At 40.4% G+C, this 11,986-nt stretch overlaps 1 protein-coding gene across 1 annotated transcript; it reads left to right on the top strand.

The window, feature by feature from the left end:
* The first annotated feature begins 1,528 nt into the window (after positions 1–1,528).
* Positions 1,529–5,674, top strand: KRT24 (keratin 24). The gene is given in 12 exon segments (XM_059046590.2): positions 1,529–1,779; positions 1,781–2,048; positions 3,086–3,143; positions 3,146–3,167; positions 3,543–3,664; positions 3,667–3,698; positions 3,962–4,117; positions 4,257–4,388; positions 4,724–4,941; positions 5,148–5,202; positions 5,205–5,277; positions 5,476–5,674. Coding segments are annotated over 12 exon segments (1,491 nt in total). The 3' UTR covers positions 5,580–5,674.
* Positions 5,675–11,986: the final 6,312 nt, after the last annotated feature.

Below are 11,986 nucleotides of genomic sequence, written 5' to 3'. Positions count from 1 at the left end.
TTACAATAGCCAGGACATGGAACCAACCTAAATGCCTGTCGACAGATGAATGCATAAAGAAGATGTGGCGCATATATACAATGGAATATTACTCAGCCATAAAAAGAAATGAAACTGAGCTATTTGTAGTGAGGTGGTTGGATGTAAAGTCTGTCATACAGAGTGAAGTAAGTCAGAATGAGAAAAACAAATACCATAAGCTAACACATATATATGGAATCTAAAAAAAAGAGAAAAAAAGGTACTGATGAACCTAGGAGCAGGGCAGGAATAAAGACATAGACATAGAGAATGGACTTGGGGACACGGGGTAGGGGAGGGGGAAGCTGGGGCAAAGTGAGAGTAGCATCAACGTATGTACACTGCTGAATGTAAAATAGATAGCTAGTGGTAAGCAGCAGCATAGCAAGGGAGATCAGCTCGATGCTTTGCGATGACCTAGAGAGGTGGGATAGGGAGGGTGGGAGGAGGCTCAAGAGGGAGGGGGATATGGGGATATATATATATATATGCATATAGCTGACTTACTTTGTTGTACAACAAACAAACTAACACAGTATTGTGCAGCAGTTATACTCCAATAACGATCTATTTTTAAAAAGTGATTCATATAAAATTTTTTTAAATAAAATAAATTTAGGGCATTCCCTGGTTGTCCAGTGGTTAGGACCCTGTGCTTCCACTGCTGGGGGCACGGGTTCAATCCCTGGTCAGGGAACTAAGATCCCATATGCCCTGTGGCACAGCCAATAAAATAATAATAAATAAAATTTAAAAGAAGTGACTCAGATCCCCTTCTCTAGTTATCAACGAAATCAACATTATCTGTTCATTTCTTAAGATTTGATTCTAAAGAAGGAAGTTGGTATCATTATATCAGACTCAAATTCAATCAGAAAGAAAAGCATCTTTGTAGCACAATCATCTAAAATCGCAAACTTAAACAACCTTAGGAATATGCTGATTGAAGTAATCACAGAGAAGGACGATTAAGTAAATCTGAAACAAATGCTGATGCTAAAGCTCATTTCAACTTTAAGAGAACAATATGAACAAAAAGTCACAAGTTTGATGGGAAATTTCCATTCTGGTCATATTAAGTATTTTAATTACATCTGTTAATCTGGGGATGTGCTCTGCAACTGGGAAATCATGAAGCAAATTTAACAGAATTGCTCTTTCAGAAAAGAATTATCACTCATCAAAACCTCTGAAAGATTAAAACTATAATTCTGAAAAATAATTTTTGTTGCTTTGCTCCACCTTTTTTTTTCTTTTTTACTTGATACAGTAAATGCCCCGAGGCTCTGACCCAGCTTCAGAAAAAAAGCCAGTAGAGTGGATTCGGGAGGAAAAAAATATATATCCAATTGAAGATGAGCAAAAGGGTAACGGGTTAAGAACTGACACGGAAAAGGAACACACTAGAAGTATGTGTATATAAGGGCCAAAAAGGCAGCTTGCACATAGGCTCTTCCCGATCACCTCTCCTCCTCACCTGGACAAACCAACCCTTTGCAGGAACACCATGTCTTGCTCATCTCGCGTGTCCTCCTCCAGGGCTGGTGGCAGCAGCTTCAGCAGCGGAAGCAGATGCAGTCTGGGGGAAGGCTCTGCTCGGGGATTCTGCGGAGGGGCCGGCAGCTGTGGCCTGAGTGGGGGCTCCAGCAGGGGCTTTGGAGGCAGCTTTGGAGGGGGTTTTGGTAGCTGATCAATAGGGGGCGGTTTGGGAGGAGCTTCAGGCTCTGGGATTGGCTTTGGTGGAGGTGCTGGATTCGGCGGGGGGTGCTAGCGGAGGCTTCTACAGCTATGGTGGTGGTGTTGGCCAGGGGGCGCTTTTCTCTAGAGGTGAAAAGCAAACCATGCAGAACCTCAGTGACTGGCTGGTCAATTACGTAGACAAAGTCAGAGCCCCGGAGGAGGCCAACGCTGATCTGGAGAACAAAATCAAGGAGTGGTATGACAAATTTGGGCCTGGGTCTAGAGACGGTGGAGCTGGAAGAGATTACAGCAAATACTATTCAATCACTGAGGATCTTAGGAATCAGGTGAGACACTAGCCATGGCTGAATTTCTATTACTTCTGTAGCTTTCCCATTTATTCAGATCGTGGACCATGATGGTGAATTTAAGTCAAGGAATTATTTGAAAATATATCTGTTTTGTTGTATATGTAAAATGGGACTTGGTGTGCTTTAACTATGACAGTATTTTATTTTTATTTTTATTTATTTATTTATTTATTTTTGCGGTACGCGGGCCTCTCACTGCTGTGGCCTCTCCCGTCGCGGAGCACAGGCTCCGGACGCGCAGGCTCAGCGGCCACGGCCCACGGGCCCAGCCGCTCCGCGGCATGTGGGATCTTCCCGGCCCGGGGCACGAACCCGCGTCCCCTGCATCGGCAGGCGGACTCCCAACCCCTGCGCCACCAGGGAAGCCCTATGACAGTATTTTATACACGACATCCAACCACATTAATTTTGTTCACATCTTACATTTGAGTATTTCTACGTAAGAGTAAAATTTATACAATGCCAGGTAGCTAACTAACATAAGAGTGACGGCTATGAGTTGACACAAGCTTCATCTTATTATTTTGTGATTAATTCTGGCAGGTGGACATATTTTAGTGTCTTGCTAGATTTAAATAGTCTTACAACTATTTTTCTTCCTAGGAAGTCTGGTGCAAATATTGTATGAGAATGTGGTGGAATCTAAAATGTTTAGCCACGGTTGTATGGGAAGTATATTTTTAAAGACTTTTTTGGAAGTGGAATTCATGTTTCACCCTGTTTCTCAAAGAGCCCATTAGAACAACTGATCTTCCAAAGCATCAGAAATATTCAGAGGATTGTGTTCTGTAAAACAATGTTCCATGCCCATTCCAATAAATGTGCAAGCTGTGAATTTTTGCAGAAAGATGTCTAAATACATTATGATTATCAATGCAGGTGTCATTACTAAGCAAATCTTCAAAGCAATTCACCTTTAAAAGCTAACTCAGGAGACATCTACTCTCACAGGTGGGCATGTAGACACAGGTAAAAAGCATCCATGATTTATTCACTATTATTGTCTTTTCTAGATCCTTACTGCCACTATTAAAAATGCTGGGATTCTTCTGCAAATTGACAATGCCAGAGTGATGCTGATGACTTCAGACTGAAGTAAGAAAAATGAAGACTTGAAAACAAACGTCCTAGGGGAAATAAAATTCAATCCCTTGGCTTAGTTTATTCTAAATTTTAAAGAAACCTTTTAGGGGATCAAGACCTGAATTCACAAACATCCCAAGGGTACATTTTAAAAACCATCATTCCACCAACAAGAAAAGAAAGGCAACTTCAGGATGAAATTTTTGTTATCAAAAATATTGGCCATCAATAGAATTAATGTAAGGCTCAGATTTTTATTTACAAGGGAAAAACACCTAAGAGAAAACTTAGCCTTCAATGATCAAATTGCTTAGGGGAGAAAATATTTTCTTGAATAGGTAAGAATGGACTGTACTCTTTGAACTGGGCTGTACTGTACCCTTCCAGATACAAGAACGAGCTGCATCTCTGGCAGACCGTGGAGTCTGACATCAATGGCCTGCAGAAAGTCCTGGATGACCTGACCATGACTTGCTCTGACTTGGAGATGCAGATTGAGAGCCTCACAGAGGGCTGGCCTACCTGAAGAAGAACCACCAGGAGGTAGGAACACGGTCCACGATTAAATTACTCTGGCCTACAGAGCTCCCCCCACATCCATTCTATGACAGTAAATTCCATCTGAATGGATTTCCAACTTCTATAACCGGGGAAGAAAAGTCACGATGAGAAAATTATATGTGAATTTGTTGGGTTCTTTTTTCCCTTCAGTGTCCTAGTTTCAAATTTTTGTTGGCTTAAGCACATTTTAGGAAGTCATCGCTTTTCAGTTTTCATCACTCTGGTCTATTTTCCCTTCATGCTAGGAAATGAAGAGTACGCAACGAAGCTCCGGAGGGGATGTGACCGTAGAACTGAACCCAGGGACAGACCTGACTGAGTTACTGAATGACATGAGGGCACAGTATGAGGAGCTGGCTGAGCAAAACCTCCGCGAGGCTGAAGAGCAAGCAGTTCAATGAGCAGGTAGATCATGACCCTGAGTCTCCGAGCCCTGCCCGTGGCCACACACACGCCACTTCCGCTCATCTCATCAGCCCCATCTCATCAGCCTCAACTCATCATCAGCCTGCAACGAGACTGCGTTTTATTTGTATTTAGAGCGCATCTCTGCAAGCACAGATCTCTACCGATGCTGATGCCAGGTCAGCCAGTTCCACCAAGAATGAGATCACAGAACTGAAACGCACTCTGCAAGCCCTGGAAATTGAGCTGCAGTCCCAACTGGCCATGGTTTGTGCAAAGAGCTTTTCAAAAATCTCCAACGGAGCAGTTCGGTTTTCTTTGCCAACATGTTCCACTTGGCACATAATAAAAGCAGGATTAGGGAGGACTGTATTATGGTTGTTGAAAGCATGAGACATTTCAGTTAAAAGTAATATATCTATTTCCATAAAAGACTTCGTTTTAAAAAAGTAATGGCAACAAAAATGAAGGAAGCAATGATAGAGCAATAGAGGTTTTAACTCGTGGAAAGTGCATTTCTCCTAGTATCTTATAAAATGTCTTTTAAAAATCATCCAATGATTTATTTTCATCATGAAATTTTTATTTGCTTTTTCCCTTAGAAAAGCTCCCTGGAAGGGACCTTGGCTGACACGGAGGCTGGCTACATGGCACAGCTGTCACAAATTCAGATGCAGATCAGCAGCCTGGAGGAGCGGATCTGCCAGATCCAGGGTGAGACTGAATGCCAGAACACAGAGTATGAGTAGCTGTTGGACATCAAGACCCGCCTGGAGATGGAAACTGATACCTACCACTGCCTGCTTGATGGAGAAGGAGGGTAAACGAAAGTCAGGAACATGCTAAACGCAGGTCTTGGTGTATTTACATTATGAAACCTAAAAGAGGCTTGGGGACCAGACTTGTATTTATAAAGTAAAAGAGTCCAATCAAATGACAGCTGCCTTCATGAGAAAGAGCCCTCTGCATGGAGGGTTTCTCCTGCCTTTGCAAACTGCAAAGGAAAACAATTCTTTTTTTCTCCAGTGGTTCTGGTTTTGGAGGATCTGATTTTAGAAACTCGGGATCAGACACATGGAGTTCAGAAACACCGGATCCAGGGATTCATCCATGTCTAGTGACTCAAGATCTGGAAGCTGTTCTGTCCAAGGAAGAGGTAGATATTTTTTTCATGTTCCTGATAATTTTATAATTGAAACGTAAAGGCACACATTGCTTGTCATATAAAAAGTGTATACTAGTGTTCATGTCATCTTACTCAGACAGAACATACTCAGTGAATGCATTTGGATTTCTCTTGATCTATGTTTCTGTGACAGTTTCCAGACTGACATTGTGATTCTTTGATTTTCAGATCTAAGCAAGACTAGAGTGACTACGACCATCGTAGAGGAGGTGGTGGATGGCAAAGTTGTCTCATCTCAAGTCAGTAATGTTTCTGAGGTGAAACTTAAATAGGCAATTTCCAGATCAACAAGAGTGTCCTTCAGAGAAAAAAATCTAAAAGACACGAATGAAGAAGTTGCATCAATCTAGCCATCTTTCTGGCTAACTTCGGGAAAAAGTTTCCATACAGAAGTAGATGACTAACCAATTTTTCTGCATCTTTTTCTTTTCTTATTAGAATTCTCTTGAAAAAGTTGAAATGACAGCTTTGCTCTAATTGTTTCTATGCTTCAATAAATTTACTTTTGCAAGTCAACTAAATTATTTCTGAATTTTTTTAAAGAAATGCAATATTTTACCCAGAAATGAAGCTCTAGATTATGATCTAGCTTCATTATCATTACAAATAATAATGTACACATTATTCATTGTTTACATGGTGTCTTCTTCATGAGAATGAAAATTATAGCCATTTTGTATGTGGGAAATTTTAACATCACATTAGAACTCAGTGATAGCTGAAATTAGACCTCAGTGTCCCTAACACTACAGCCAATAGCTTTAGCCCACAAAAAAGGATGAGATTGAATAATCAGTCTATAATTAATTAACGTCTAGTTTCTTTATGTCCATCACTGAACTGAGTATATCATGAGATAAAAAGAAACATAAGGGACTTCCCCGGTGGTCCAGGGGTAAGACTCTGCTCTCCCAGTGCAGGGAGCCCGGGTTCGATCCCTGGCCAGGGAACTAGATCCCACATGCCGCAACTGAGACCCGGTGCAGCCAAAATTAACTAATTAATTAGTTAATTTTAAAAAAAGAAACATAAGATATACCTCCTACTTCAAGAAGCTTACATTTTAGATGGAGAGGAAAGCTAAAAACACAAAGAAGATAGACAATACAGGATGTTAACAGTGAAGGGCTTGATTCCACAGTATCCACCAGAAGTGCAGCAGGAATCTGACAGTGCATGTTTGCAGAGCATTTAGGAGACTGGTCAAAATAAAAGTCTTGGGGGCTTCCCTGGTGGCGCAGTGGTTGAGAGCCCGCCTGCCGATGCAGGGGACATGGGTTCGTGCCCCAGTCTGGGAAGATCCCACATGCCGCGGAGCGGCTGGGCCCATGAGCCATGGCCGCTGGGCCTGTGCGTCCGGAGCCTGTGCTCCGCAACGGGAGAGGCCAAGGCAGTGAGAGGCCCGCGTACCACAAAAAACAAAAAAAAAAAGAGTTGGGAAAGAAGATGGGATATGTGATATGGTGCCAGATTTCCGAAAACCTTGAAAGTCCCAAAGGGAATAGATGCTCAGATATTTGCTCCCTTGTCACATCTAGCCACACCTCTAACCAAAAACTGTCACTTAGCCAAGCTGGTGTTTCCTATTCCCACTCTCCATTGCTGAAGTTTTTTACCCCATGGGTGGTCCACACAGCTCTGTCTTGTCTTGCTTGGGAAACAAAGCCTGTTAAAGTAGGGTAGGGGGTGGTATAGGTCAGTCTCAGGAAGAAACAGGCAAAGGACAAAGCCAGGCTGGGTAAGGACTTTCCCAGACCACAAATTAGATCATCAATCCCACAAGCCAGTCCTTAAGAAAAGGACATGGGACTTGGCATAAAAACCCAAATTAAAAATTACAAAAGAGTAAACCTGAATGTAATTCATGTAAATTGGTACCTTCAAATATAAAATCAATAAGAGCTGCATGAGAGTATCAAACCTTAATAATAAAAACAACCAAATAATGTAGTTTGTTTTCCTCTAGGCACATTGAATAAAACATAAAAAATGAATCTGTAGGCACTCTGTAACCACAGAATGAAGTTGATAGCTAAGCATCAACCACTATTCAGAGAAAAAGAGAAACACTGTCTTGAGTCGAACATATGTTTCCCATCAAAGCATTACAGCAAATTAAACCTTGGATGTTTCTCCTCGACTGAAAAGTTAAGAAATATGAACTCGCTGATTCAGCTTGGATTAAAGACAGAAGGACAGACATGGAAACCAGCTGTATGTGGCCTCCCATCACAGTCACATCGGGAAAGCCTCTCTCCATGAGTCTTCCGACGGCCAGTCTTCCAGTCCTGTACCACCTGGGACCTATGTTTACGGCTAGTATTAGCCTCATGTCAGGGCAAAAGTATATGGCTACTCTGAAAATTATCTTGAGGTGAAACCCTCATTCTGGATTACCTTGGCATGTGTTGAGATGCTGTATTTGTACTAAATGATTGTTTACAGATATGGAAAGGGCCAGATCACAGGTGCCAACATAGTGAGATGCAGTAGAATGTGCAGCAAAATGAGCTCATTTGATTTTAAAAACAGAAATTATTGAAACATTATGGATTGTGAAATTTATTTAGAGTGCTGAATAAAATGTTAAGGACAGGGTGTTCACACCTTATTATCGGCCCGAAAATTATTTTGAAACCACACAACAGGCATAGGCTTTATTTTGAAACTCTAAAGTTCAGCTCTCCAGTTGACTTTTAAGTAAGAGGAATGTGTTTCTTTTTTCTGAGAGTTGGACTTATGGATAAGAAGGAAGAGCCAATGCCAACCTGCATATAGATGTTCATTGTTGACCTCTGATCCAGAGATTCATAAAGTTCTTCTTGTCTTTCTGATCTCAAAGGACAATGGACAAGAACAGTGAGGATGCTGGAGGTGGTATCCATCCTCACAGAGATTAGAAACAAGAGACAAGGGACTTCCCTGGTGGCTCAGTGGTTAAGAATCTGCCTGCCAATGTGGGGGACACGGGTTCGATCCCCAGTCCGGGAAGATCCCACATGCCGCTGAGCAGCTAAGCCCGTGTGCCACAACTACTGAGCCTGCGCTCTAGAGCCCACGAGCCACAACTACTGAGCCCACGTGCCACAACTACTTAAGTCCGCGCGCCTAGAGGCCGTGCTCTGCAACGAGAGAAGCCACCGCAATGAGAAGCCCGTGCACCGCAATGAAGAGTAGCCCCCGATCACCGCAACTAGAGAAAGCCCGCATGCAGCAAAAAAGAACCAATGCAGCTAAAAATAAATAAATGTATAAATTTATTTTTAAAAAAAAGAAAGAAGAGACAAGGTTTATAGCAGGAAGAGAAGAGGAAACATCCAAAGGATATGAGACTCTGTAGAAAGTAGCCTAAACTTGCTTCATGAAGTCACAGAATTAGACAGTGTTCAAAAGACCTACAAGAGGAGATAGAGTGATGAATATAAATAACCCAGAACATAGCTCAAGTAATAGTCTCCAAACAATCTCCTCAAGTAACAAAATACTGCAAGTAATAAATCACTTAAAAAAATTATCAGTAGCTCAAATATGACACCTGAAGAACAGGAAATACTGGTCAAGCTCTTTTAAAAACATTTACTCATTTGTAATATCAATGTCAATATAAAATGATCCAGTGGAAAGAAGCAAACATTGAGATAACACTTTTTTCTTATTATAAAAGTAATTTATATTTATTGAAGACAGTTTGGAAAATGCAAATTAAAAGAAGAAAATTTAAATCCCTCATAACCCCACTATCTAACATAATCACTGTTGATATCGTGGCATGTATTGGTGACACTTTTTTTTCTTTTTTTCCCCCCAGCTTTATTGAGACATAATTGACATACAACCTTGTGTAAGTTTAAGGTGTACAATGTATAAATTTGATACACTTATCATTGCAAAATGATGACCCCCATAGCCTTAGCTAACACCTCCATCATGTCACATAATTACCGTCTCTTTTTTTTTAGGTTATTTTTATACAATTTTTAAAGGTTACTTTCCACTCACAGTTACTGTAAAATATTGGCTCTATTCCCCACATTTTACAATATACATACTTGAGCCTATATTACAGCCAATAGTTTGTCTCCCACTCTCCCACCACTTTATTGTCCCTCCTCCCCACTGGTAACCACTAGTTTTCAACCACTTTTTTTTTTTTTTTTTTTTTTTTTTTTTGCGGTACGCGGGCCTCTCACTGCTGTGGCCTCTCCCGTTGCAGAGCACAGGCTCCGGACGCGCAGGCTCAGCGGCCATGGCTCACGGGCCCAGCCGCTCCACGGCATGTGGGATCTTCCCGGACCGGGGCACGAACCCGTGTCCCCTGCATCGGCAGGTGGATTCTCAACCACTGCGCCACCAGGGAAGCCCTGTAATTCTTTTACTGCAGTCTAACTGGCAGCCACGACTCTGTTGAGGGCGACTTCTGCAGAGGCACTTTATCATTCACCTGATGTTTTGTTCTCTTTTGTGTTTTTAGCTCAGAGAACTTCACTTTTAAAATTTTACTTATTTCACAAAATCTTATTTATTGGGGGGGTCATCCTTTCAGCCTGAAAGATTTTATAATATATGTTCAATTCTCTATTCAACATATTACATATATTTGGGGTCATTTAGAAGAAAAGCAACAACTACAAAACCTAAAAATGCAGATATTATCACACTCACAGCCCCACACTTGCCAATAGCAGATATTGGCTTGACATTTATGTTTCCTAAATATGTCATTTGAAAATTTTATTCTTTGTGGAATTGTTTCAACTTTAACAGAAGTTTTAAGGAATATTTATTTGATTACTAGGGTGTTTGAAGACAGGAACGGGCTCAGACTTCCCCTTAAGTGCAATGAAGCCAAGGCCATGAGAGAGAGAACATCAAGTGACACCAAGTTTATTGACCAAAAGTATTGTCCTTCTAGTGGGACAGCTTTCATTAAAGATAGACAGACAGACTACGAAGCAGAAACAGACTCACAGACATAGAGAACAGACTTGTGGTTGCCAAGGGGGAGGGGGTGGGGGAGGGATGAATTGGGAATTAGGGATTAGCAGATGCAAACTATTATATACAGAATGGATACACAACAAGGTCCTACTGTATAGCACAGAGAACAATATTCAATATCCTGTGATAAACCATAATGGAAAATAATATAAAAAAGAATATATATATGTGTATATATATATATATATATATATATAATTGAATCAGTTTGCTGTACAGCGGAAATTAACACAACGTTGTAAATCAACTTGACTTCAATTTAAAAAAACTGAAAAAAGTTAGATAGATGATAGATCGATGGATAGACAGATATAGATAGATAGATACTTAGATGAAGAAAAATACATTTTGTAATATGGAAATCATGGGGGGAAGGGACTTCTCCATGTTAGTAAGGAATTGGGGGAGGGAAAGTGCAGCATGTCATGGTTATTATCTCCAAGATGAGTATTTCTGCTACAATTCAGGATCTGCATGTGTCAATTTAACTGCAAAAGGAACAAGAGGCAGCCACTGCAGAGGTTTATAAGAACCTGGAGAAACTGTTTGCTGTTTAATACTGACTCAGAACACTATATTGTATCATTCCTCCATTTCACTTTAACTTTTTGAGGGTCCTACACTTTCATAAATTAAGAATATAAAATTAGGGAATTCCCTGGCGATCCACTGGTTAGGACTCGGTGCCTTCATTGCCGAGGGCCCAGGTTCAATCCTTGGTCAGGGAACTAAGATCCCACAAGGCATGCAGCATGGCCAAAAAATTTAAAAAGAATATAAAATTAGATAGCATTGATCACTTTGAAAGTCCAAGGCAAGCTTTAAGAAAATTTTAAAATTTTAAAAAATTTAAAAATTTTTAATATTTTATTTTTCTACAATTGACTAAATTCAAGAAAAACATAACAAGAGACTATTAAAATGAAACAGACCCTTTTCTCTTCCAACATTTTATTGTTACTTACTGTACTTACTTACTTACTGTTACTTATGTACAGGGTACATAGGCTAAGGATCAGCCACTTTCTATAACTTCACCAGAAATCCCTAAAGTTGATTTCAAATAGCTTCATCTGAAAAGATGGCATACTTATCATACAATTCCAAAGGAAAATAAAGTGTAATAATCAAAGTCATAAAAAAATATGAGGGCAGAAATTCCATATGGGAAAATAGAAGTTTAACTAGGCTGATACCATGTAAATATTCTCAGCTCCATTTCTCCAATGTTAGATAATAGATACCTGAAAGCATTTTCTGTGCCTTTAAGTAAATAAACTATGGAATTTAACAAATAATTACCAAAACAATTATTTAGTATTACAGATGTCATTAAAAATCCTTAAAGTGATTCTATCAGAGATGAAACATCCACTTTATCAGCTCTAAAAGGAGTTACTAATTGATACCTCTCAATACTCTCCTGGAGGCATTGGGTTTCGCAGGGTTGAAGCCTTTCATGTCACACTTTGCCCCCAAATCAAGTCTATGGCAATTAGTCTCTGGTCAAGGGTAAAGGAAGACTTGTAGGGGAGAAATGTGGTTTAGGTGGCTTCTGGGAAGCTTTTTCCACCAACTTCGGGAGCAGTTGAGGAAAGAATAGATAAGAATTCTAAATGACCATTTCACAGTTTCCCTGGACCAGGTGGGGCTCTGGAGTAGGCAAACAGTATACTTGAAT

The sequence above is a fragment of the Kogia breviceps genome, chromosome 19, assembly GCF_026419965.1.
Source record: "Kogia breviceps isolate mKogBre1 chromosome 19, mKogBre1 haplotype 1, whole genome shotgun sequence".
NCBI lineage: Eukaryota > Metazoa > Chordata > Mammalia > Artiodactyla > Physeteridae > Kogia > Kogia breviceps.
The sequence above is the reverse complement of the archived record's forward strand: the minus strand, read 5'-3'. Positions and strand labels throughout refer to the sequence as shown.